The sequence below is a fragment of the Falco cherrug genome, chromosome 1 (assembly GCF_023634085.1).
Source record: "Falco cherrug isolate bFalChe1 chromosome 1, bFalChe1.pri, whole genome shotgun sequence".
Taxonomy (NCBI): domain Eukaryota; kingdom Metazoa; phylum Chordata; class Aves; order Falconiformes; family Falconidae; genus Falco; species Falco cherrug.
In genome coordinates, this window is record NC_073697.1 from 48,564,882 (window position 1) to 48,589,440 (window position 24,559).

General features: G+C 38.0%; 2 protein-coding genes across 7 annotated transcripts in view; both read left to right on the forward strand.

Moving 5' to 3' along the window:
* GRK4 (G protein-coupled receptor kinase 4) overlaps window positions 1-20,609 on the forward strand; it is a 42,667-nt gene extending 22,058 nt beyond the window's left edge. For 2 of the 3 annotated variants that reach the window (XM_055706610.1, XM_055706607.1), the window contains 8 exons: window positions 1,766-1,956; window positions 7,406-7,443; window positions 9,990-10,079; window positions 10,643-10,851; window positions 11,666-11,803; window positions 12,373-12,510; window positions 14,683-14,805; window positions 16,148-20,609. In XM_055706610.1, the coding sequence (XP_055562585.1) occupies window positions 1,766-1,956; window positions 7,406-7,443; window positions 9,990-10,079; window positions 10,643-10,851; window positions 11,666-11,803; window positions 12,373-12,510; window positions 14,683-14,805; window positions 16,148-16,201 (981 nt within the window). In that variant the 3' untranslated portion in view covers window positions 16,202-20,609. Of the gene's footprint in view, window positions 1-1,765; window positions 1,957-7,405; window positions 7,444-9,989; window positions 10,080-10,642; window positions 10,852-11,665; window positions 11,812-12,372; window positions 12,511-14,682; window positions 14,806-16,147 lie in introns of those variants that run through there. The other variant, XR_008731655.1, reaches the window with a different exon arrangement.
* A 3,074-nt stretch (window positions 20,610-23,683) lies between these two features.
* HTT (huntingtin) overlaps window positions 23,684-24,559 on the forward strand; it is an 87,658-nt gene continuing 86,782 nt past the window's right edge. For all 4 annotated transcript variants that reach the window (XM_055726227.1, XM_055726284.1, XM_055726339.1 and 1 more), the window contains exon 1: window positions 23,684-24,061. In XM_055726227.1, the coding sequence (XP_055582202.1) occupies window positions 23,961-24,061 (101 nt within the window). In that variant the 5' untranslated portion in view covers window positions 23,684-23,960. The remainder of the gene's footprint in view (window positions 24,062-24,559) is intronic.

The following is a 24,559-nucleotide window of genomic DNA, read 5'->3' on the forward strand; positions in this document are numbered from 1 at the left end:
ATTTATTTTTTCATTGCTTTGTTGCCATTTAAATGTTAATTTAAAATGCGTTTTGCTTTGTTTTTAAATCAATTTACTGATAAATTTTATATTGCTATTCAGAGATGATTTTTAAATACCTGTGTTAAAGAATAGTGGAAGTTATTTGTAAAAAAATATATATATATATATGTATGTATGTATTTTCTGATAAGCTTTATGTATTAACACACACCCCCCCCCGTAGAATACTGCCAGCTAAAAGGAAAAATTAAGAACCTGCTGACCAGATACATGAATATTTTTAAATTATTATAAATAATGTTTTTGTATAAATATGCTAATTTTATTTTCTTAAAAGGCTCATGAGCTTGAATTGATTGAAATTGAATCCAGAAATTACCTGAATTGATCCAGAAATTGCTAGTCATAGTGATATGTGAGATGAGTGAAACTCCTAGTTTTGAGTCATATTTTTTCAACATATGTAAATTCTATAAATCAATAATTGTTTAAAATTGAATTTGAAAACAAAGTATAGGATTGAGCATGAGTGATTTTCCTTTTGCTATCCCATGTTTTTTTTGATGCAACAGAGAAGATCTAGATCTAGGATATGCAGTAATATTGAGTTGGAAATGGGTAGATGTTATGCTTGTGTCACAAGTAAAGTCATTAATACCTGGATATGTCCATATAAAACCACCATACTGGAATCCTTGCCTTGAGTAACAGATTTGTATGTTTATTTCATTTAATTAGTTAGTATTTGACTTGCGCTTCTGAAGGAAGAGTTTGGACTTCCTACTGAATTATGGCTGTTATGTACTTGTACAGCATTTAAAAATACATTTATTGAGTTAAAAAAAAGTGTAGTGATTTTTCCCTAGCTTACTTACCTAATGTAAGCTAAGTATATTTTTTTTAAATCACATTGCTTTTAGTGCAAGTTAGTTAATTAATCTCTGTTGGTAATTTTGAAGATTCTGCCAGATGATCATCAGCATAGCATATTTTTGTATTGAAACCGAGTTTTAACATTAACAACATATGTTGAATTTTGTAGTATATTACATTGTTTTAAAATTGGATTTTTTTGAGTTCACGAGTCAACTTTAAAACTTTAAATGCACTTTAAAATAATTTACCTAAAACCAGAAAAAGAGAAAAAAAAAAAAGTACTGTTTTTCCTTGCCTATCAGCACTCCGTTTCAAATACAGTGAGAAGAAAGACTATAAAGAGGTACACTAAGTGTTTCCTGGTGGCAAGTTCAAAGCCACGGATATATGCAGTTATTTGGGGAGGGGTAGGGAGAGGAATAGAAACTGCACATTTGATCTTAAATAAATTTTTTAGTTTCTCTAATGTAGGGCAACTTAAAGTCTTGTAGAAGTTCAGAAAGATGGTTTGACAATGCATGATTCTTGAGGTATTAATAAAATAAGGTATATGTGCACTTTATCTTTACTGAGAGTAATACAGATAATGTGCAGCTGAGGGGCATCATCAATAAATGTATTGTCTGGATGGAGCTCTGTGGTATCTAAACAGGTATGTCGCTAAACTTCTGTATGGTGATGTAGAATTTGTATATACATGCAAATTAGTCTGAATTCCTTTGTGCCTTCAAGTACTCAACAGGAGCGATTCTCTACTTGGCTATTTCATTCTTTTTTGGTTTTTCATAAGGATTTGTATGTTGCTTGTTTTGGAAAAAAGAGCTGTGAATTTTATTGGAGTTTACGAATGAATAATGGTTGTCTTCTCCTCCTCCTCCCTTTTTAGGTTAGTTTATCCTATACATATGAGACTAAAGATGCCTTGTGTTTAGTATTAACCATAATGAATGGAGGGGATTTGAAGTTTCACATATATAACATGGGAAATCCTGGCTTTGATGAAGAAAGGGCCATTTTCTATGCTGCGGAACTGTGCTGTGGTCTGGAAGACTTGCAGAAGGAGAGAATTGTTTACAGGTGAGTGTCATCTACAGACACTCATACCTTAAATTTTCCATGTCTGGTCAGCATTAAATGTATTAATTGTTTCCTACTAAAAGTTGTTTATACTTCAACTTAATCGTAAAAGAAGCAAAAGAGTTTAGCTGTACTTTTCATGGCGTGCCCTTCAGAATTACTGATCTTAATTGTCATCTTACTAGTAATTTAGGTCTAGATACTTGCTATATTCTAAAACATTACAAAGTTGATTCAAGGTCTGTTTGTAAAATGAGAGTAAATTATGATTTACAAAGCAAATTCATTAGTAGTTCAAATAAATAAGTTTTAGGAACATGGGATTGTATTCCTGCCCTGTCTAAAAGTAGAAGTTCACAGAAGGCTATAGAAGTCCCTTGCTGTGTTGCTGCTTGTGCCCAAGAGGGTAAAATGTCAGTTACAATTCATACTGCCCTCTCTTCTGTTTTTATTTCAGGTTCCTCCAATGAACACTTTATTGCTTTTGAATTAATGAAACTATCAGAAGCCTTTTGCATTGTAATCGAGATTGTGTGGTCTTAATGCTGTTTTCTGTCTCTGTCCGTAAATATATCTTTTAACCCCTGGCATGCATTAGTATTACATAACAAAACCTCAAACTTAGTGGTGGACCAAGAATGCTTTCTTTTTATTTCTGGTGTGTAACACCAAGTACTACTTGTTTCAAGAGATTTAAAGTATAATCCTGCGTAACTTTAATATAATGAGTCTGAGTCTTTTCCATCCCCAGTATAGAAAACTAACATACGCTCTGTGGTTCTGCCACTTTCTGCTGTGTGTATCAGGCTTATGCTAGTGGTTGTGTGTGGTTCCCCAAAGAATTTGGCCAATCTTGCAATATTATGCAGTATGTTTTGGCATGCATGTAGGAGGGAAGCAAGGATGAATGGTTTGATCTAGCTACAAGTAGGTCATTTCACACTGCCCAAGTGAAAACAAAACTGGTTGTTTAAAATACAGAACAACGACAAAAAAAACCCCAGAGAAAACAAAACCAACAAAAAAACCCCACAGCCCTTGTGTTTAAGCTCAGCTTGTTCGTGTTTGCCTACAAGAAGACCTTCAAACATATATGCCAAATCCTAGCATTCTGTCTGTAATTCAGGATCTTGGAGTGGTTGTGATTTCTTATGGAGCAGTCTTGGTGTCTAGATCTCTGCCCTGTTTTGTGCTATTACATAATGAGTTTCCAATTATTAAGAATTTGCATGGCCTTAAATTTATGAGCAAGGAAGAAAAGTAGTTTCATAACCAACTCTGAGTAAAATTGCCTCTTAATTAAAAGAATGGGAAATATTTCTAGTCCTCTATTCATAACAAAATTGAAAGATCAAGAGACAGTTACCTGTATATGCGTTAGTAACTGAATAATTTGTATTCTTGTTGGAAAAAGAAGGGCTTAAATGTAATTATAATACCTGAAGGTGATATTTAAACAATTTACTATAGGACAGTCTAAGGGAGTTTCTGCCCAGTATGTAAACAGATGAAAAGAGACACTAATTAGACCATCTCAGCTCAACCGTGCTTGAGTACTAAAACTAGGAAATGTTTGGATAATTTTACGCTCTCTGTAGAATCACGTATCAAATGATACTAAACTTCCTGTTGGTCTTGTTTCTTCTCCTTTGCTAATGGTAGTTTTTTTCCGGATGCTCTTGATTTTTTTTTCCACATGTATTTCTTCTTGTATCATGCATTTAGGAGCGTAGTTGTCAATTTTACAGTTTTGAAGTCAAGAAGCCAAAACAGGTGGCCATGGAAGTCTTCAGAATGTCACCAATTGCAGTGATAAGTTACATGATCAAAATTCACCATCAAGCATCTTAATGGAGATGCATTTAGGCAGCAATACAGTGATTATATATGATAAGTGAAACAAAGCTTGGGAAAATTTGCCATAATTATTTTTTTCTCAACAAAGAAGTTATGCTGGCAACCTCCAGTCTTAATGTTGTTTGGGGAGGAGAACATAATGAAGCATGATTCTCATTGCACAATGATTTATTTTTCCAAATTATGGTAACTATTATTTTTCATTCTCCAGGGCAACAAAATACAGAAGATTTTTTTTTCTTACTTTGCTATCTCTTTGAAAGCATTTAGTACTGGTAGAGCCACTGAATTTCTGAAAATGGAGCTAGTTGTTGTTGCTGTATCTCAAGATCTGTTACTGCATTTGTTTTCCATCTTTAAAGGAGACTAAAACTCACTTTTGAGACAAACAGCTTAAACTGTTAAAGCAGATTTTAATTCTCTAGCATACTGTTATAAAATACTTTATTGAGAACGTGTTTTTGTGTCTATCAATCTGTATATTCACAGTAAAATGTAGTGTAGAGGCAGTGGAAGAAGGGAAAATAGGAACTTCTGTTTATAGAAATCCTCGGTGCAGACCGGTGTCAGCAGATAGCAGTAAAATAAGTTCATCTTCTCAGCTTGTTCAGTTCTAGAATGGCAGTTTCAATGTCAGTCATGTTAAAATTTATTATGAATTTATTATATTTGGGATGTGTCACCATCCATAGCAAAATGCCTCATAAAGTGGAGAAGCTAGGCCTAACTTAACTCTCTGTTAACACCAATTTTTACTGTGTACTTCATGTGCCTTTACACCAGTTATTACTGAATTTCAAGCAGTGGCATTAGGGCTGTCTGTAGGACCCTGGAGTCAGTTGTGCAGTTTTGTTAGTGGGGTTCCCACTGGACTAAAAGAACAGGTGCAGAGCTGGAAGGAGGGCCCTGCCTGCCCTGTGATAGTGATAGAGCCAGTTTCCTTGTTTAATGGGAGCTTGTGAAACTACCTGTAATTTGCCATATGTTGCTGACATTAGAAAAATAAGCAGACAGGAACAGGCAGTAGTGGAGCTGTTCACCCATCTGCTGCATAAAGAGCCTGATAATACTTAGAGCAAAGTCAGGATATGCATGAAGGAAGAGCGGGGAGCAAGTGCCGGCTTTCCAAAAGGGACTTCATTGCTGGAGTTTCCTGCAGGAGTTACCCAACTCCTCAATGATGGTAGTCGTTTTTTTGTCAGATAAGATGCTTGAATACCTAGATTTTCATAACAAACTTATGGAAGTGCCTGTAAGACCACTGAATATTCCTGGAAGGTCAAAGATCAGGCTCAAAGACCTGTTGAAGCTGTAGTGGATAAACCTAAGTAGCTCCTTGCCTGCCTTATGCCTATGCTCAGAGTAGGCATCTTTGCAGTGAAATCCCCTGAAGGATTTTTATCCAGAAATTTCCTCTGTAGGATGGCTGGCGTAAGGTATTGCACAAATAAATTAGTACTTGTTTAGTCCAATTTAAAATAAATACATAATTTTTATCTAGATTTGTGTTAATGAACCTCTTGGTTTTGCAAGCTTTGCAGTCTTCATGCCTTTCTCTGCTTCATGAGGGAAAACTGCTGCCTCTGCTGCTAGAATTGCATTTCTACCTCGTGTTCTGAGCTTGGTTTTCAGCTCAAGTAGCCTGTTAACCTGGTGCAGGACTAGCATCTGTGTATTCCAGCAGAAACTGTGACTTTGGCCTCCGTTGTAGTGGAGGAAGGGGAAGAGGGAGAAGGCCAATATCCCAAAGCTAGCATCCCAGAGCTCAATTTACAGCTGAGTGCTTCCGAAAACTGACTTCTTTGTGAGCTGGTAGGTCTAGAAACTAATAGGATTAAAGAGATTGGCTAGAAACAAGTTTTACTATTAACTGACCAAAATCATATCAGAAGAGAATTAGCTTCTCTTAAGCAGCAGATGTTGATACGAAGTATTAGGGTTTAGGTTAAGCTTTAATCAGCCTTCTTGGAAATGAAACTCATTAAACCTGTTTACTTGAGTTAACCTGAGCATACATTATGCGCTTTAAAGTAATGTGTTTCTACCTAAAGTTTGAGCTGAATTTTCTTCTTTTTTTTTTTTTTTTTTTGATACTGGTGTGAGGTGTTTGGTTGTCTTTTTCTGTTACTCTGATCTTTCCATATTTCTCTGGTATTGCAAACTCATATCTAACATCAGGTAATTAACATTATGGGGACTGTCTAGACCTGAAGTATTAAAACCCAAGCATCTTGCTGACTGCTTTATACAGTTAATCTGATGAAATAATGAAACTTTAACATAAATACACCTACTTCAGAGCATCAATTTATTAATATTTTTTGGGGGAAAAGCATACAGATTTCTTGGTGATCAAGTGTGTGTGTATGTCTCTCTCATTTTGATTGTAAATTCCAGAATTATTCTTCCTAAAATTGCTTCTTTTACATTATTCAGTCTTTTCTGCTTGTATATGAAAAACTGTTCTTGTCACAACTGTACATATACCCATATATGTACATATTGGTTTTAATAATCTGTTCCAGTAATAACTGAATCTTTAGCCAAGTACTGATTTTTCGCTTGTCTAATTCTGGCATTTCCATATTTATGATGGAATAAATCTAAGAGACTGTATTGCAGTCCACATGCTTCCTGATGCATATCACAATTATATATATAATATACATTATATATTTTATACATATATTCCGTATGTATGTATTTTTATATATATGTAAAAATATATGTGTTCTCAGTAGAATCTGCTAAAAGATAAATCCTAGAAGTAACCTCTGAACAGCGTCTGATTCAGCTTCAGTGACTCCCCAAATTTTCCTGGGGGTGGGGTGGGGGTGTGTGTTTGTCCAAATATCCCATTGTTTCTTCTTTTGTTCTTAAAGTAAAAATGTACAAGAAGATGCCTACAACATGCAGAATTGCAACACTGAATTAATTGTCCTTTTACTACTTCCTGAGTCTCTCCAGCATTTAATAGATAAAAAATGTTTCATGTGAAACACTGGTTTTTACAGAAAAGTAGTAGACACTCTTGGAAAGTTGGTTGCAACCTAGGTGAAGTATCTAGTAAGCTTCAGAAGCTGCACATCCAAAGTAAAGGAACAGAGTTTGAATGGATGATATTAAGCCTATGCTTAGTCTTGGGAGTATTACTCTTTGATATTCTGATACCCTGGGGCGGAATACAGCAGGGGGCAGCATCAAACGGCAGCAAGCCGTGATGTGTCTTACCACTGTGGAGTTGTATGGATGGTAGTAGTCTCAGGAGACGTGTCTGTCTTTCGCTTGCACATTTGGGTGTAAGTTGGTGGTTCTTCATATCGGGATTTTAGAGGAAGTTTCTCATCTGTGAAATATGAATTGCTGCTGTTAGTATAAATGGATTAGCGTGTTGGGAAAAAAATCAGTCCAGTTCTATGGTTAAACTATTTGTATTATAGGTCCTCATCTTCACAACTGTTTTTGTATATAGGTGGGAACTGGAAAAATTACTTTAATCACAACCAAGAGGTCTTCTGTTGCCTCAGTTGCACTTGACGGCTAATAATTTTGGCTTTGTAGAATTCACGCATCTATTCTGTTTAATTTGTAGAGACTTGAAGCCTGAGAATATACTCCTTGATGACTGTGGTAAGTAAAAATTAAAATTAATTTTTACATTGAGAATTACAAATCTAATTAATACTGTGCCAGAAATCAAAGGGATTTCTTCATGATAAAAGGGACCTGACTGTCAGATGTTAATTTTTGTTAGTTATAAAAACCCTGCCCTTGCTTTTTAGAAAGGAGAGGAAATTCTTGGGTCCTTGGAGAGGACCATGATGACAATGTTTGAGGGGTCTATTTCCCACCTTCAAATGGCTTACTTTTCCCCTTTTGCTCCTCCTTCTCTCCCCTATGCTTAATTTAAGATGGCTATAACTTTTAAATGAATTTTTTCTCTGTTGTCTTTTCTTGACTATGGAAACAGGAGTTTTTTAGATGTGGGGCCAGAATTGTACTTAGCTATAATGTTTAAGCAATGAAGAAGAAATCTGAAGCACCTCTGTTTGTTTTAACATTTCAACTAAAACAGGTCTGATGGTCACTGATGCATATGTGGCTGGAAGGAATGCAGGAAGTACAAACAATATGAATAAATGTTTGTAGCTTTTTTTTTTCTTTTTTCCAAAAGCCAAATTAATTTTCTTTTATGCCTTTGTATGAAACTTGCCAGAATCTTTTGAATTCACTATAGAAGGTGTGCAGCAATTACCTTCTAAGTTGTGGATGAGTATTAACAGTTTGTTCTTGTAATTGCTGAGTATTTCAGTAAAGGAAAAACTGGTTTTGAAGTTATTAGAACAATTATTTTTTTAAAGTCAGCATGTTCTGACTCATAAATTTATAGAAAGGTGATGTTTGGGAGAAGTCACTTTCCAAGAGCTAAAGCTTTGCTAGACATCAAATGCATTCTTTAATTTTTCTCTCCAGCAATGTCTTGCAAAAGGTAAAGGCTTCTTTGAGGTAAAATGTAGCCTTGCAGGACTGCATGAGAACGCTGTCTCTCTGCCAAGGATATTCTGATCTTGTTCCAGAGAGCAGAGGGGACTAATTAGAAAATCGCTTCAGGAGCTCAGATCTTGCACTTGAGAAATGGGTTCATCAGATGTTAGGGAACAGAACAGCATCTGAATGAATTTAAAATAGCATTTGCTGCTGAAGAGCATTTAGTTATTTCCAACGAGTATATAGAGTGGCACTTTACTTTCTCCACTCTGTCTTCCCACCCCTTGATTATATATCATATGTAAAGAAGAAATTGATATGCCATTAACTTACATTGATGCTGTAGAGTTTTTTGAATGACAGAGAATATATGCACAAAGGATGTTCAGGCACTGGAACAGGCTACCCAGTGTTCAGTCATAGAGGCTTTCTAGACAAGAATTTTAAAAGCCTTGATCATTTTGGGCTGACTACCTGTTCAGCGGATTGTACTAGAGACCTTCTGAAGTCTTTTCTAGCTTGAACTACTCTGTGAGTCTGTGATGTTTCTGTAAATGACAGTGTCCCTGTCCTTATATACAGTATTAGAAATAAGCATGGGTTTTGGTTTGGTTTTTTTCCCCCTGAATCTTTCTACTACAGATGGTTGGCAACTTTCTGTTTAAAAATTGAGTTGAAAATGTAATTGTTCTTTCTTCTGTCTAGCCTTTTATATTTTTATTAAGAAAGGACTTTGTGTATTTGTAAATTAGAATCATATCAATGCAATTCTTGCCTTGAACTGTCTTGAATCATTTGATGTTGAGGCTGTCCAGCAAAGAAATATATCTGTCCATGAGAATGTAAAAGGAGGGTGGGGTGAATTTATTCCCATTACCCTCCTTGGATGGTTACCCCATCTGAGCTGTGCTATTCCTGAAAAATTTTACGTCTTCCACCAGACTACTTCTACATTGTAGGTACTAGTGTAAATGCCATACATAATAGGGAAGGTATACAACTTGAGAAGTTCAGCTGATGAAGTGAAATAGAAACTGTTATCTACATTAGACTGATTCATGAGAACGGAAAAATCCTAATATTGAACTGACATATTACAGTATGATTAATTCTAAGTAGGTTATGGCTAAGCTGCGTTTCTTTTGGGGTGGGAGTTGGGATAGCCATTCAAATTACTGGTGCTTAGCATTATTAGGATACTTTGTTAGAGGAAAACCTTGTGTCCCAGTACAGGCTGCTACCTTCTCATATTTGGAATAAATGGAGTAAGCCCTGACGTTATGTTAGGAAGTCAGAAAGCTAAGTGTTTGTGGTGGGAATACAGAATAGAAAAATAAAACTGATGCATAGATACAGAATTTGAAATGAGCAGTCATCATTTCTGTTCTTCCTAGAGTAGCATCCTATACCAAAGCTAGGGATTAGAGTACTTTAACAGCAATTTTTTTTGTATGACCTTCAGGAAATCAGTTAGGTCTGTGCCTCTCTTCCTTGACGTATTTAAGGAAGAGTTGAATAATAAGTCACTCCTTTCTAGTTAAGTTCATAAACCTAGTCTTATGAGTATATGAATGTTTTGATGTTTTGGGGTGGTGGTTTCATGAGTTATGCTACAGATTTTTTTTGTTTTAAATGTGATGATACTTTATTATTTGCTGACTATGTATAATTTATTTTAACATAAATAGGACACATCAGAATTTCTGATCTTGGATTAGCTGTGCAGATTCCAGAAGGAGAAACAGTCCGAGGACGGGTTGGGACTGTTGGTTACATGGGTATGTAAAATATCCTTTACTAGTTACATTTTACTAGAAAATTTTCTTCTGTGCATATATGAATGACTTCTCCAAAGAACTATATTTGGCCTGGATTAGTTGCTAGACAATTTATGGGAAGAAAGGTTACATTATGCAGTAGTAGGTGTTAATAGTCAATTATAAGCCTACTGATAAACTTGAAAACTTAACTCTGGAAATTCTAGGTTTAGGTAGAACTTTAAGAAAGCACCTACCTTTATAAGGTTCAAAGAGATTTAGGGTCACAGGTAAGCAGATAAATTACTGTGCCAACACATTTCTTTCCACGCTGTGGAAAAACTTCATTCTGGGTCTGTAAACAATACTGATCTTAAGTATTAAAGAACCTCAGTGTTAAAGTGCTTCTATTGGATATAAACAGAATCCCTGCTGTAGAAACTAATGTTTCTTCAGAGCACAGGGGAGTTATGCAAGGATCTCTGCACAGAGACAAAAGAGTACCTGAGAGTTTTCCAATATTTAACTAGTCAATTTAAAGTGAATTGTTACGAGGTTGTTGGTTGGTTTTTTTTGTTTTGTAGCTCCAGAAGTGCTCAAAAACGAAAAGTATACATTCAGCCCGGATTGGTGGGGTCTTGGGTGCTTGATCTATGAAATGATTGAAGGACAGTCTCCATTCAGGAAGCATAAGGAAAGGGTCAAACGGGACGAGATTGACCGGAGAGTAAAGGAAGACCAGGAAACGTATTCAGACAAGTTCTCAGAGGAGGCAAAATCCATCTGCAGGATGGTGGGTGAAGAGACGTAGAGGTTTGAAAATTAAAATTCTAATCTTTTTTTTAAAAGACGAACTACTTTATTTTAACATCTTCTATTGCAAATTTTACAAAGCTGGAGTTTTTTAAATCTTTGGTTCAGTTGTTGACCATGAATTGTTCAGTTATCAAACTCTGAGAATTCAGAACTTTTTTCAAGATGAAGGAAGGCTGCATAAACTGATTTTTCATCACCTGAATGAAAAAGTCCAGTACTCCTTAGACCACATGCAATTATAGACAGAGTATAATAGCATGCTCAACTTTGGTGCTGCATGGATAGAAGTGGCAGAGTAGTATACTAGTTTCCTTACCTAAAGGAGTCTATATGAGACAACAGTTTTTTTTTTTTTACCTTGCATAATCTTAAATTTAATAAGAGGCACATCTATGCAGAAAGCTTCAAAAGTGTTCTTTACTACCTTATGCAAAATATGTGTGGTACTTAAGCCCATTGGAAAAAAACCCAAGTCTGTATTTCCTGAAAGTAGTCTACTGCAAAGTCTGTACTGTAAAATATATTCAGCAATGGCATCAATTAAAATATTTTCATATAACTTTGGGAATTGTCTGCTTTCAGGGTTTCTTTTGTCTACCGAAAATCTTTTTGCTCCCAGAAATAATGTAGTTTGGGTTTTCAGTTCATTTTAATACCAAGATAAATTTCATCTTATGAAAAGCCAAGAAATAAAATAAACTTATTGAAAGACAAAATATATATAGATTTGTGGGGTTTTTTAATTGTCGGATTATATCACTGGATCAGCCTTTTTTCCCATATCATTGCAGTTACTTGCTAAAAATCCAGGTGAACGACTGGGTTGCTCTGGAGATGGAGCTGCTACTGTAAAGCAACATCCTATTTTCAAGAACATTAACTTCAAGAGGCTGGAAGCTAACATGTTAGAACCTCCATTCTTGCCAGATGTAAGTAGGTGAGACAGATTTGATTAGTATCTAAAAAGGCAAGAACTGTCATAATTCTAAATCAGTGATCATGTGAACATGGCAGGAGAATGCCATCATTCCTATTGATAACTAGTTCCTTTGTGGCATTTCATCTGAGATCGCAAAATAATTTCAGAGGTAGCTTTGTAGCTTATTTCTTAGTCCTTAGAAGTTTACTTCCATGGCTCAGATGCTGAACATATAAGGATTAGCTTTGTAGAAATTACTCTGGAGTTGAAAGGAGGGTGACAGAAGAAAGTGTGAATTATGACAACTGTTGAGAACTCCAGATGAAGTTGCATGCTGTTTCTGGTTATGATATTTCTTTTCTGTTAGTTGCAGGGTGGATGGAATGGCTCAGGTGCCTTATGAAGAGTCTTTTAAGTTTTTACATTTCTGTTTTGTAGCATAGTGTAATTTGGTGATCAGCAACATGAAATACAAATTGCAGGCATTTCACTCCCCTTTTGATAATCTAGGAAAATAAAAATAAAAACCCAAATCCAAAATGCAAAACCTTAATGAAGCAATCTTGTATTGTACTGCAGCCACGTGCCGTATATTGTAAGGATGTCCTGGACATAGAGCAGTTCTCAACAGTAAAAGGAGTGAACCTGGATACTACAGATGATGACTTCTATTCCAAATTTGTTACAGGTTGTGTCTCAATCCCTTGGCAAAACGAGGTATTGTATGTTTCATTAAAGACTGTTTTCTTTAGCACAACAATATAGAAGATGTAATGAGGGATATAATTTTAGTATATAACTTTCCCTGTGAGACGAATTTTCTGCTTTAGACTTCTCTGCAAAGAAACTTAAAAAAAAAAGTTTTTCACTAAACATAAACAACTTGCTAAAAATTTAATTTTATGGTAAATTTGCATAAATAGAATCTGGCATCTTGTAGTCATAGATAGAGCATACAGAACAGTATGACCCCATTTTCCTTGTTCTTCTATGATACGTTATTCAATGTTGCTGTTCATAGGAGAAGGATGGAATACTATTCAAAGTATTCAAAAGCAAATAAGTGCAACACAAACTCTTTGTGTATCATGCCTGTATATCAACAGAGTGTCCAGATGACATAGTAATACAGAACTACAGGTTTACCTTTCCTAAGGTTTCAAAACAGTTCAGTATCAGTTGAGTCAGACTTTTCTCTTAAAACTTTTTCATTTGCCTAGTGAATGAGTATTTTTTCTCATTCTGCATAGAATACTAGAATTTTGCTACCTCTGCTTGCAGTTCAGTCTCTTTAGGAAATTCAAAGCTGCTTTATTATTTCAGGAAGAGCACTCACTAATAATTATTTTAAATTGCATTTTTTCTTATGAATGCATTCCTCCTGTAAGGTGTTCATAACTTTCTGAAATTAATACTGTCCTGAATTCTACTAGTGTAGTTTCTTTCCCAGTATGATTTCTTTTACTTTATTTAAAGCTTGAGCACAAAAGATGAGCAATTTCTGAACAAGTTGGAGAAAAAATTACATTCCCTTTTGTTTCCTTTTTGCATTTTTTTTCTCATTACATTAAGAAGGAGATTTGAAAGACGTCATTTGACACAAAAAGTCTTCACTAAGAAGCAATGAACCCGAGGCTATTGGGGAAATAAATATCTCCTATGCTATGTTGTAATTCTGAACTTCAGAATATGATCCAGTCATTAAAAAATGCACTGCAGCTTAATAACTAACACCACATAGAGGGTGAAGTCGAAGGTAGTTGTCGAATTCTGGGGATAGTAGTTCCTTCTCTTGAAGGAAAAACTGTGCAGACTTCATTTTAATTTGTGCTTATTTTCTTTTAATTCATGTTACAGAGCTTTCCCTCACATCTTTGCTCTCAGTCTCTTAAGAATTCCTCCTCCCCTCCCATAATTTACGTAATGTCATGGTTTACAACAAAAGCAGATTGTATTTCTTCTTATTCCTCTTTATGCCCTCTCTCCCTCTACAAGGTATACTCATTTGGTTGCATGCCCATTATGATAGATGCGGCACTCACTGATGGGTGCCAACTGCATGTGAGCTTTAGCCACTCTCCCCCTTCTGACCATGCCTGTTTGTTACATTTTGGCATTTACTCTTTCTGCTGTCCTTTCTGTACCCATTAATTGTGGTTCTAATTCTTTTGTTTTCTGTGTACACAAACCAGATTATTTTATAATTCCTTGCTTCTCTCCAGAGACCGCTCTTCATCATATCGTGGGGTTTTTTTGTTTTTTAAATGAACTATTACCTTCTCTATCTCATTGCCTTATTTCTAATTATGGTATTTGTTAGTTGTGTTTTGATAAATGGTTGCCCAAAACACCAGAATGATGTTTAAATTACTGTGGTCAGCTGCTTATTCTCCAAGAGAACAAGTCATCCCCTTCGTAAAAAGTATCCCCGCAGTATTACACAGGTACTAGTATTCTGTATAAAATAATAATTTCTCCTACTCAAAGTCATGTTTATTAATTACGTTCAGTCCAGGATATAGAGATACTAAGTTTGTTAGGCTAGACTGCTCTGAAATGAGTAGAATAGTTGAAAGGGAAATCAATTTCTGGTTCTAAAATTTTCTGCTTATTGCATCATGGGCAGGAAGAAATGCTTTACCCAAGTAAGGAAGCAGCTGAGTATTTAGCTGCATGATAGTGCTCTTATTGTTATTCTTTAGTTTGTTGGGGGCACAAGAAGAGTTACTGTAGACTTTGTGCCTTCCTTCATGGAGCTCTGAGAATCATGTCATTTAGGTGACAAATTTGTAACTCGTTAGGAGTACCCAGCAGAATAAATAGATAATGTGTGGAACTTGTTTGAGAGGCTTGTGTGGATATTTCATTTATATTTCATATGTTTCAAAGATGATTGAAACGGGATGCTTTGAAGATATCAATGCATACGAAACCGATGGTACTGTGTCACCAGACAGAGAGAGGTCTCCTAAACCAAAGAGAGGCTTCTTCCACAGACTTTTTAGCGGAGAGGTAAGGGTATTTCTTCTCTTTAATAAGAAAATTACCAGTAAGACCTTAACATCCATTCAATTTTTTTATATTACTTTGTGATGGGAAAAGTAAGTTGTTAGCTGAGTACTGAAACTAATGAAATGTCATTTATTACGGCTTTGCCCCTGCACTGCATTTCAGAAACTGAAACTGTAACTCCAGGAGGATTTCCTCCCTCAGCATCCTGTCTTCTTTCCTGTGAGTGTGGTGGAGCAGTGCAACTCCTATGACTCCTTTAGAAAGCTGGGATCCCAATGAATCATTCTAGTATATTAAGCAAATAAGTAAAAATATTCCCTAAATGAATGAGTGTGAAGAAATGCCATGAAACAAATGTTAAAATCTCTTGGGTAGTTTAATGCCTTTGCCAAAACAACGACGTAGTAAATGTTTACATAGCTGATAATACACAGCCTTTTCTTAAAGACGTAATTCACCTCTAAATGTTTTCTAAAGAGTAATGTGAATTGAGGATTTACCACCTAAAAGACAGGTGGCATATTGTGCTTGTTTATACATCATGAGAAATGGGCTATTTGTAAAGGTTTTCAGTTAAAGCTGTCGTACACTATTCTGCTTGCTCAGAATGCATGCACTTAAGAGTGGAATTACCTTGAGAAGTATAAGCATATTCAAGTGGAGAGTACTTCTGTGGAATTTACTTTTGCTTTCAAGCAGAAATGGAATTTCAAAATTGCTAGAATACCATTAAGTAGCCACACAGAGCCATGTATTAAAATTGCATAATGATTTTTTTGTCGTCAGCTAGTAATTCACCTCTCTAAAACAGTGCAATGCTAATGGAATGCGTAATGCTACTGTCACTTTTAGTTCACCTTTTCAAATTCACTTTTCCCCACTTACAGTAATAGAATAGGAGTGGTTAAGTGGACTAATAATCTCACTAGTTAAAGTTTGTGTCTTACTGTAGTCTTTTCCAGCTGAATCAGTAGAGTTCATACTGACCCAAGATATGGTTCTATGTATTGAGAAAGAGTCCTAAAAAATTTAATATGGCTTGAGAGTCTTCAGTTGGTTTTGAAGTAATAAGACTGTGGTTAACTGTCCTGTGAAGTTAAAAGAAGGAATAAAAGAAGGAAAGAACTTAAGGTTAAATGAAACTTTATTGACTTGAGATTTGGGGTTGGGTTGTGGTTTCCTTTGGTATTTCCAAAGCATTTAGGTAGTATGGAGTAAAATGTGCTGGAAAAAGTCACTTCTCCACCCACCCACCCCCCAGCCTTTCTGCACCCCACAAAATGCACAAACCAACAACAATGTTGGTTCTGCAGCTGAGTTGTCCCTTTGTCTTCTCTTGCAGGTCTGCTTTAAATCTGATTGCAGTGATGATGAGCAGGAGTCCTCCAGACTTTAAATCATTTTACTCTCATCAGAAAGGATGAGAAAACTTTAAATGTTTTATATCTCTGTAGCAAAGTGTATTATATATATTTTTTATCTGAGTTCAAGGATTTTTGTACATTTGTACTTCATTTGTTTTAAGATGTATATTTTCACTAAAGCTTAACTGTACAAAAAGCAATGAGTGCCATTTGAGTGAGTGTGTTTCTGTATGTATTTGATTTCTCTTGGGTTTTTGTCGGTTGGTTTTTTTTCCCCAGTGGAATAAATCTAGACATACTAAAAGGATTTTAAAGCACAGAGATAATATCTATTGCATCAATGTAACTTGATTTTGTATGCTTCTAGTAAAATTCTACTTGTTCATTAGGATCTTTATTAGCAGTTTTCTTAACAGTAAAATTGCTGTAGTGATAAATTTCATAATTCTGGTGTTATCTGGCAGCATGGGAGTGCTTTTACCTAATGTATCTCTTGGGCAACTGCTAAGGAAAAAGGAATTCAGTGCACTGTGGACAGCTATTATGAGTTGCTCTTTACTGTCTGGCTCTGTAGAATGTCTTTCTATTCTTCTTTATACAGAGAATTCTGAACATTTATCTTAATGCTGTAACAAACTGTATTACCCCATTCTTCTCTTTTCTACCCATCTTACACATCGTCTCTGTACGGTTTCTTGGCATGGACCATGCAAGTACAGCTGTGCCAAAAATTTTGTAACTATTTTGAGTACTTTTTTGTCTTTACTAAAAGGATTTCTTTATACCTGTGGGGACATCTTTTTTTTTTTTTTTTTTTTTCTGTAAATGAAATTGTTTACAGTTCCATGTAGGATATTACAGTTTTATAGTGGGTTCAAAAACAAAGCATGGACTCTTTTTACTAACCTCCTCTCTGCTTGTTATGTTGCAATATTGCATATTGTAGGGTTGACAGCTGTCACTGCCACTGAGAGAAGAATAAGGTTGTATTAAGTATCAAATTTAATTATGTAAATAATATTTCCTTATAGCTTTTAAAAAGTTAAACATTAAAACCTGCCTTTAACGATTGCTTAACGCAGATGTGGAGCTGGTATTGAAGTTTTAGTTACAATTACCTGACGTTTATTAGTAAAACTGTTTCCAGCTTCCTGAAAGCTTGTCAGACTTCCATTCTTCTGGACCCAAAGTATGCTAGGCTTTCGTTTTATTTTGTAAAATTTCCGGTAAAACTATTAATCTGAGTATGAGAATGAATTTAGGGAACTCATTTCATTAAGAACCTCTTCTGTTTTTAAAATCTAAGTTATGGACTTGATATATAATGGAATGCTCTTGGAGACTTGGAGACCTGACTTTTGTTACACATTCTTTTCTGTATCCTGAAGATTTGTCTCCACTGAGCATGTGTGGGGTTTTTTTTCCCTCTTAGATCTCCAGGGCGCCAACCGGACCACACAATTATTATACACAGGGAGCAACTGAATATCCCTCTACCTCAAATAGGTTTCTGCTTGTCATCCACAGACCCACTGGAAGAACCTTAAATTCTACCAGGGCAGAGCTGGTGTCTATCTGAAAGTGTTCCTCTTGGCTGCTGTGCCACAGAAATGAGGAATGAGACCCTTCTCCTGTGTTTTCAGTGCATACTTCCTGATGTCTAGAACAGCCCAGAGGACAGCAAGATGGCTGCCACTGAAAGTACAAAGGGAGAAATTGGCCGAGGGAGAGGGAGTTTGAATTAATTACTGACAGATAGTCTGATGCAATAGTGAAGGGATGGGAGGCTTTACAGAAAGAGAAATACCTGAAATAAGGGTGTTGGCTGGAACCCATTTACATGTGAGACTATGAGCTGGCATAGGCTGACCTGACCTTCTTCATTATGTACCGTAATAACAGAAGGACTCTAAACAGATGGGAATGGAGAAACAGGGAAGTAACAAAAGAGTTGTATAAATACCTACCTGGTTGGAGAAGTCATTGTCTTTCTCTGATTAAGGAGTTTTAATTTTTTAAGATCTTAGGTTTGCTGTTCCGAGGCAAAGTTGACTGTATTAACACTAGACATACAGGGTGACAGTCTGGATTTAATGTCTGCTTAGATTAACTTGACATTTGGGCAAGAATACCATGGACACAAGCTAAGGAATTTTTATGAAGAAAATTCAGGTATTGGCTTTGACAAATAAAAGGACCTGAAAGTCTGTTTTATCATTTCAAATTTTCTTTCCATATTGGAAGGGGAGGGATCTTACTTTTTTATTTTTTATTTTTTATTTCTTCATGTTAAGATCGGCTCCTCCGTTTTGGACTGCTGAGACTTTAATACTTATTCTCCAGGGATCCGTAAAGAAAAAAGGCTAGATGAAAAGGGAAGTTGTTCCTAAGAATGGTTATTTATACATCTTTTTCTTTGGGCAGGAACCACCAACCATGCAAAAAGTGGAGGGTTTGTACGTTTTTATGAAGCTTTATTTAGTTTCATTTCACAAGTCTTTTCTACATTCTGATTAATACTATTGAATTGTGTTTGAGTAACCATGTTTGCAAGATTAGGACCTAAAATCTGTTGCTTTTGGGGGGTTGGTTGGTTGGGTGTTTTTTTTTCCCAATAGGCTGAAGATGGCATTTTTCTACTATATATTTGTCCCTTTGGGCTAGAAATACAACCACATAATAATGACTACGTATTATCTAATGTGAATCCGCTAATGAATTAAGACAGAGAAGCAACTGGAAGGATCAGGGTAACTTTCCTTATATGGTACACTGAGATTAAGATGTTACGGTATTTAATCTAATACAACCAACATTGGTTAAATGTCTTTACTGGAATATTAGTAGCTTGGAGATGTATTTTGAAAGTGGGAAAGGGGTTGGGAGAGCGGAGAACAGCTGAAAGCAAAATATCGTGGTGTGATAAATTTAATGTAAAGTTTGCTCTTGATTTTTGTAGGACACAACTGAGACAAAGAAGAGGGAAGGCAGCCGATTGTGTTTGCTGATTATACAGCCTTTTATTTCCATGAAGCTGTTTTTTTTAAAAAAAAAAAAAAAAAAGCCAAGGTAAATTCTTATCATTCAGTATGACTTTACTGTACCTCCGTGAATTCAGATTCTAAATCCATGTGTTTAATAGCAGTGAGACAGTCCAACAGCCCAACTGCCTTGTTCTACTAGCATAAGATTTTGAAAAATCTATGGAACTCCATGAAATTACTTGCATGAGATCAGCCCTCCTTTTCTGTGGCTTGTGTTTCCCAAGCATTTGTGTATATTAAGTCTTTAATGTCTGCTTGTGCATACCTCATGAGTATATACATTTAGCTCAAAATTCAGAAACTGTGAAACAATGTTCCAGTATCTTATTAGCCTGCTTAAGGCTTTTGAATGTTGTGACCAACACAGTAGAATCTTCATGCCTCAAGGTTGTTCTCTTTCTATAAAGAAAATAATCAGCTGCCTTTTATTTTTTTTTTTTTTTTAACTCTGGAGGTGTAGTGTTTGAAATAGAGATGGTGTTATGTTTCTGGATTATAACAACAAAACAGTCTCAGTTGAAAAAATGAGCACTTAAATATAATTACTGTATAATAGTAAATAGGAAAAAAACTGTGGTATTTCTATAAGAAAGAGAGCAGTATGGACAAATCTTGGCCTTTAATAGAGGGTGTTGTATGTGTTTTTCTTTTACGAATCATTCTTAAAACAACAGATCTGAAGTTTTTTGATTATAAAAGAATTATCTCCATCTCAGAATAAAACTGTCTAATTTGAGAAATCATTGATAGAAGCTATTGAAAACAATTAAAAATCCATTTTTAGAATGCACTTCAGTTTTTTTTTTTAAACAATACTGATGTAAGAAATTTGTCATTACCATTTGTACAAATGGACAATACTTGTTTACAAGTTACTAGTATAAGTCAACAGAAGTAATATTATTTTACTTTGGTTTACTAGTATTATACTATATTTTAACATTGGAATTACCACCTTCATTTTAATATAGATTTTCAGAAAATACTTCTCTTTGGGAAGTACTAAAAAAAAATAAATTAAAATAAAAAGATGAGTGGAAAGCATCTTTAAGCTAAATTTATGTTTACTTTGATTTGAATTACCTGCCTGGTTCATTTTGGTGACGATGATGATGATGTCTCTTCTGCTGAACGTACAATTTTTTTATTTCATATGGTTCTTATGGTGTAACTTAAGTTTTGCACATGAGATGTAGGTAACTTTTTTCGTGTTCCACGTGTCCAAAACACCAGAATTCTTTCCAATTATAGCAAAACTGTTGGCTAAATGTGATGTGTTAGTTCTGGTATCTCCAAGCCACTGAACTGTTCTTGTATGAGCTGCTTTCCTGGATATTCTAGCATTGTTATTCCTGAAATAAAAGCAAAACACTGCCACATATCTCAGCCACCTGTATTACTGTCTAATGTGATTTATTTCCCATGTCTATCATAGTAGGCAGAATAGATAAAAGAAAAATTTGAAAAAGAAAATAATCAGAATTTGTTGAAGCGGAAAACGTATATTACATGCTCAAAGTTTTTTGCCAGTGTAAGATTGTCAGATCCAGGAAAAAGTGCCCTAGCTGCATTGTATTTACTCTGTTGATACCTTATCTCATGGTCTAAATTGTGATTCTGCATAAATTTCTGTGTGAAAAGACAGAATTATTGGGATGGGCTGTTTATCATTACCACATTTATTGTGATAACACTATGAATGTGAATGCAAGATTGGTCAATAGTATCTGTAGCTCTACTTGTCATCAGCCTTATCATGCATTTTAAATTTTATACTTTTGCCAAAGGATACTAACCAGACTTTGCCCTCCTTGGGAAAATGTATACCTTGATATTAGTTGGATTTGTGGATTTTTATAGCAAACACTTTTCAACAGTAGGCTGCTTTTTTTTTGCCCTGTTTATGCAAAGTTTTTCACTGTAATTTTATGACATGAGTTGAAGGGCTAAGCACTCAACTACTATGCGAATCAGCTCCAAATTAAGTGATTTTAACAATGATATAACTGTGCTATGGCATATTGCAGATTATCTTGCGCATGTTGAACTAAATTGGGCCAGCAGTGTCATGAAGTCTGTTAGATTATTCCGGTAGTACCAATTACCTGCTGAATTGTTCATAGAAATGCTGGCCTAAGTATTACTTTGGGATGGGGGAAAAAATACTCTTGATGCACCTGTCCACCCTGTTCTTAAAAACATCAAGAGCTAACCCACGCCTAGGTAGCCTTTGTTCACATTCATGATGTTTATGTCTTTCTTATAGACAAGGTAAAAGCATGTTTCTTCTTGTTTTGTTTGTTTATTTGGGTTTTTTGAGGTCAAGGTGAATTAATTGTCATCCACTAAATTACGTATAACTTTTTGGGTATTCACTATTACTCCATTGAGACTGTGACTTTGTTTTTCTTTGTGGTAACGATGGCTTTACAAAAGCAGTTGTTCTCTATAACGCTGCCTGCTTTTTCTTGCCCCTTGCCCCTTTTACATCACTTCATTTTTGCCAATGCAGGTGTTAGTGGGGCTGCTATTTGAACAGGATCAGTGACATGATACATGCAAAACCATGGATCAGTAAATCTGAACTGGGAGAACCTACTGATAAGGTACTTGCCAAAGAAAAACCTGATATCCTGAGTTGTCTTCCAGACCCCAGCTCACGGTTAATGAGCCAGAGGCCTGATGCTGCTGGTACAGTTGGGAAAGGAGGAGAATAAGGAGGCAGGCATTGCTTTGGCATTTCTGCCAGTGAGTCAGCAACCCATAGGGGACTGGCACAAATTTTCACCTGAAGCTTCAGAACAGGTTTGCAAAGACTGAGTTGGTGGCTTGTTTAATCTTTGACAAGAGCTTACACTCTTTTCGATGTGCTTAAATTTACTTCAAAGGGTGCAGTGGCACATGCAATTCCAGCATAGTGTATTGCAGCATTGCAGCTATGCTGTTGTCTTCTTTCATGTATCATTTGCTAAATAAAATATTCACGATCGAACAGATGTTCCAGAGAAAACTCTCTGCAAGCTTTACTGTAAAATAATCGGGAAAATTAGTCTTTTTACCTTGGAAGTTCACATTTTGTTACACATTTATAATAGGGGTTTTGCTGTAGGCTGAATTGCTTTCAGTACTGTAGATAGGTTTACTTTCAGAGAAATGTTCTAAAAGGGTTTATCTTCTTAACATGGTAATAAAGCTAATGGTAATAACAGCAGAGTGCTGTTATACTGAGCATTTGGCAAGAATGTCATCAGTATGGTGGCTCATGTCGTGATTTATCCAAAGACTGTCCATTCCTGCTAGCAATAGCCAAGTTGCCTATTACGTCATTACTGGGAATTTCATGCTTAAAAGTTCCAACAGCTGCTCTCCCTTTCCATTGATGGAACCGATTTTATGTGTTTGAGATACAAGTTCACTTGCCAGTTCTTAGCAGTTATCATTTAAAATGTGTGTCAGCAACTAGATACATTACAGCCTGGTTGTAATGGGAAAGTTCACACTACTGTCGATTTTAATTAAGTACTTAGTCATAGAACCAACGATCTTAGTATCTATGTACTGTCTCTATTGTATACTGTATATTTAATACACACTTTAGGAGTGCAAAAAGCATCCTCTGGTAAAGCAAGTCCTGGACGGCAAGAGCAGCGCTGAGAGGCGAGCGGGTGCGTTGCCAAGTGTTAAGTGTCCTGTTCTCTTAAGTGTTCCCGCTTTCCTGCGTGCTGCCTAAAAGCCGGAATGCCGGCAGCACCGTTGGCAGGCCCCCGTACACCGAGGCGGCTTGCTGGAACCGCGAGCGGGGGCGCCCGGGGGGTACCCGCTGGGCGCAGGGAGCGTGTGCTGCGGCTCTCGCGGGTGCGGTGCGGCAGCGGCTCCGCTCGGCGCGGCGCGCTGGGGGCAGCACTCTCTGCTCCTGCGGGGCGCGGGAGCGCTGGCACGGCCCGTGCCACGCACGGATGAGGGCAGCCCCCCTCCCCGTGCGAAGACAAACCAGGCAGCGCCCTCGCTGCGGGGCCGGGGGGGCCGCTCGCCTCCTGCGCGGGGGGCGGCCGCCTCCTTCCCCCGCAGGAGGCGCCGCGGTGCTGCCGGCCGGCGGGCTCTAGGACCCAGCGCATCCTTCCCGCTCCGCGGCGGGGAGCGCCCTCGGGCCTCCTCGCGGGCTGGCGCCGGCCTGACCAGCTGCACCGTGGCATCCGGGAAGGGGTGGAGCCCTCTTTCTGATTGGGCAGAGAGCCTGTCGCTCTCCCTGCTTTCCCTCCCCCCCCCCCCCCCGCTTTAGCGGGCCCGCGTGCCGTCGTGTGCGCGTACGCGAGGGCGCACGTGACGCCAGGCCGGGGCGGGGGGGTGGGGGGTGGTGCGCGCATGTGCCTCCGGCGCGGCGGAGCCCGGGGCTGGGACCCCGCTCCGCGGTGGGCGGGGCCTCCCGGGGAGGGGGCGGGGACGAGGCAGTGGCGTGGGGACTGATGGGACGGATTCAAGATGGCGGCGGGGCAGCCAGGGCGTGCTCGCGGCCCCCTCCGGCGTCTCCCTCATTCATTGCGGCAGTGACGGGCGGCGCGGCGTGAGCTGGCAGCGGCGCTCCGGCTGGCTTCAGCGCGCCGGGCGAGTGGGAGAGAGCGAGTCCGGGAGGAGGGCGAGGAGAAGGAGGAGAGTCGGGCCCACCAAGAGGAGGGCGGGCGCCGCCGGGCGCTTGCGAGAGGGCGGGGAGGAGTGGCGGGTCGGTGTTGCCGGCGCGGGCGGAGCGGACATGGCCACCATGGAGAAGCTGATGAAGGCCTTCGAGTCGCTGCGCTCCTTCCAGCAGCAGCAGGGTCCGGCTGCCATCCCCGAGGAGCCTCTCCAGAGACCGTGAGTGACCCGCATCCGAGGGTCGGGAGGGCTCCCGAAGGGCTTCGGCAGCGTCGTTCCCCCTGGCCCGGGGGAGGCCGCCCCGCCAGGCCGCTGCCGCTCCGGGGCCGCTGGCAGCCTGCGAGGCAGCTGGTGGTCCCCGCAGGAGTTAGGCCTGGGGTGCTGCCCTGTCCTTGGCAGGGGGCTGTGCCTGTCTGGGAGTGCTGCCTGCTCGCTCGTTAAGTTTAAGCTAGGAGTAAACTTTCTGGGCATGCACGTTTGAAAAACAGCAGTATGGGTAACGAACGCGAGATAGAAGAATGTTGTATGGGATTCACAGGCTGGTTCTAGGAAGGAAAACCTTTTCGGCTAATACGCTGCTGGGAAAAAGGCAAGAACTGCCTAAACATAACTTAAAGCACTAAGGCTCATAAAGTCTGAGTTCTGATGCCTCTGCGGGGAGTTGGTGTGGATGTCTGTTTACAGCAAACTTCACGTAAAATCTTGTGCTGTGATTTG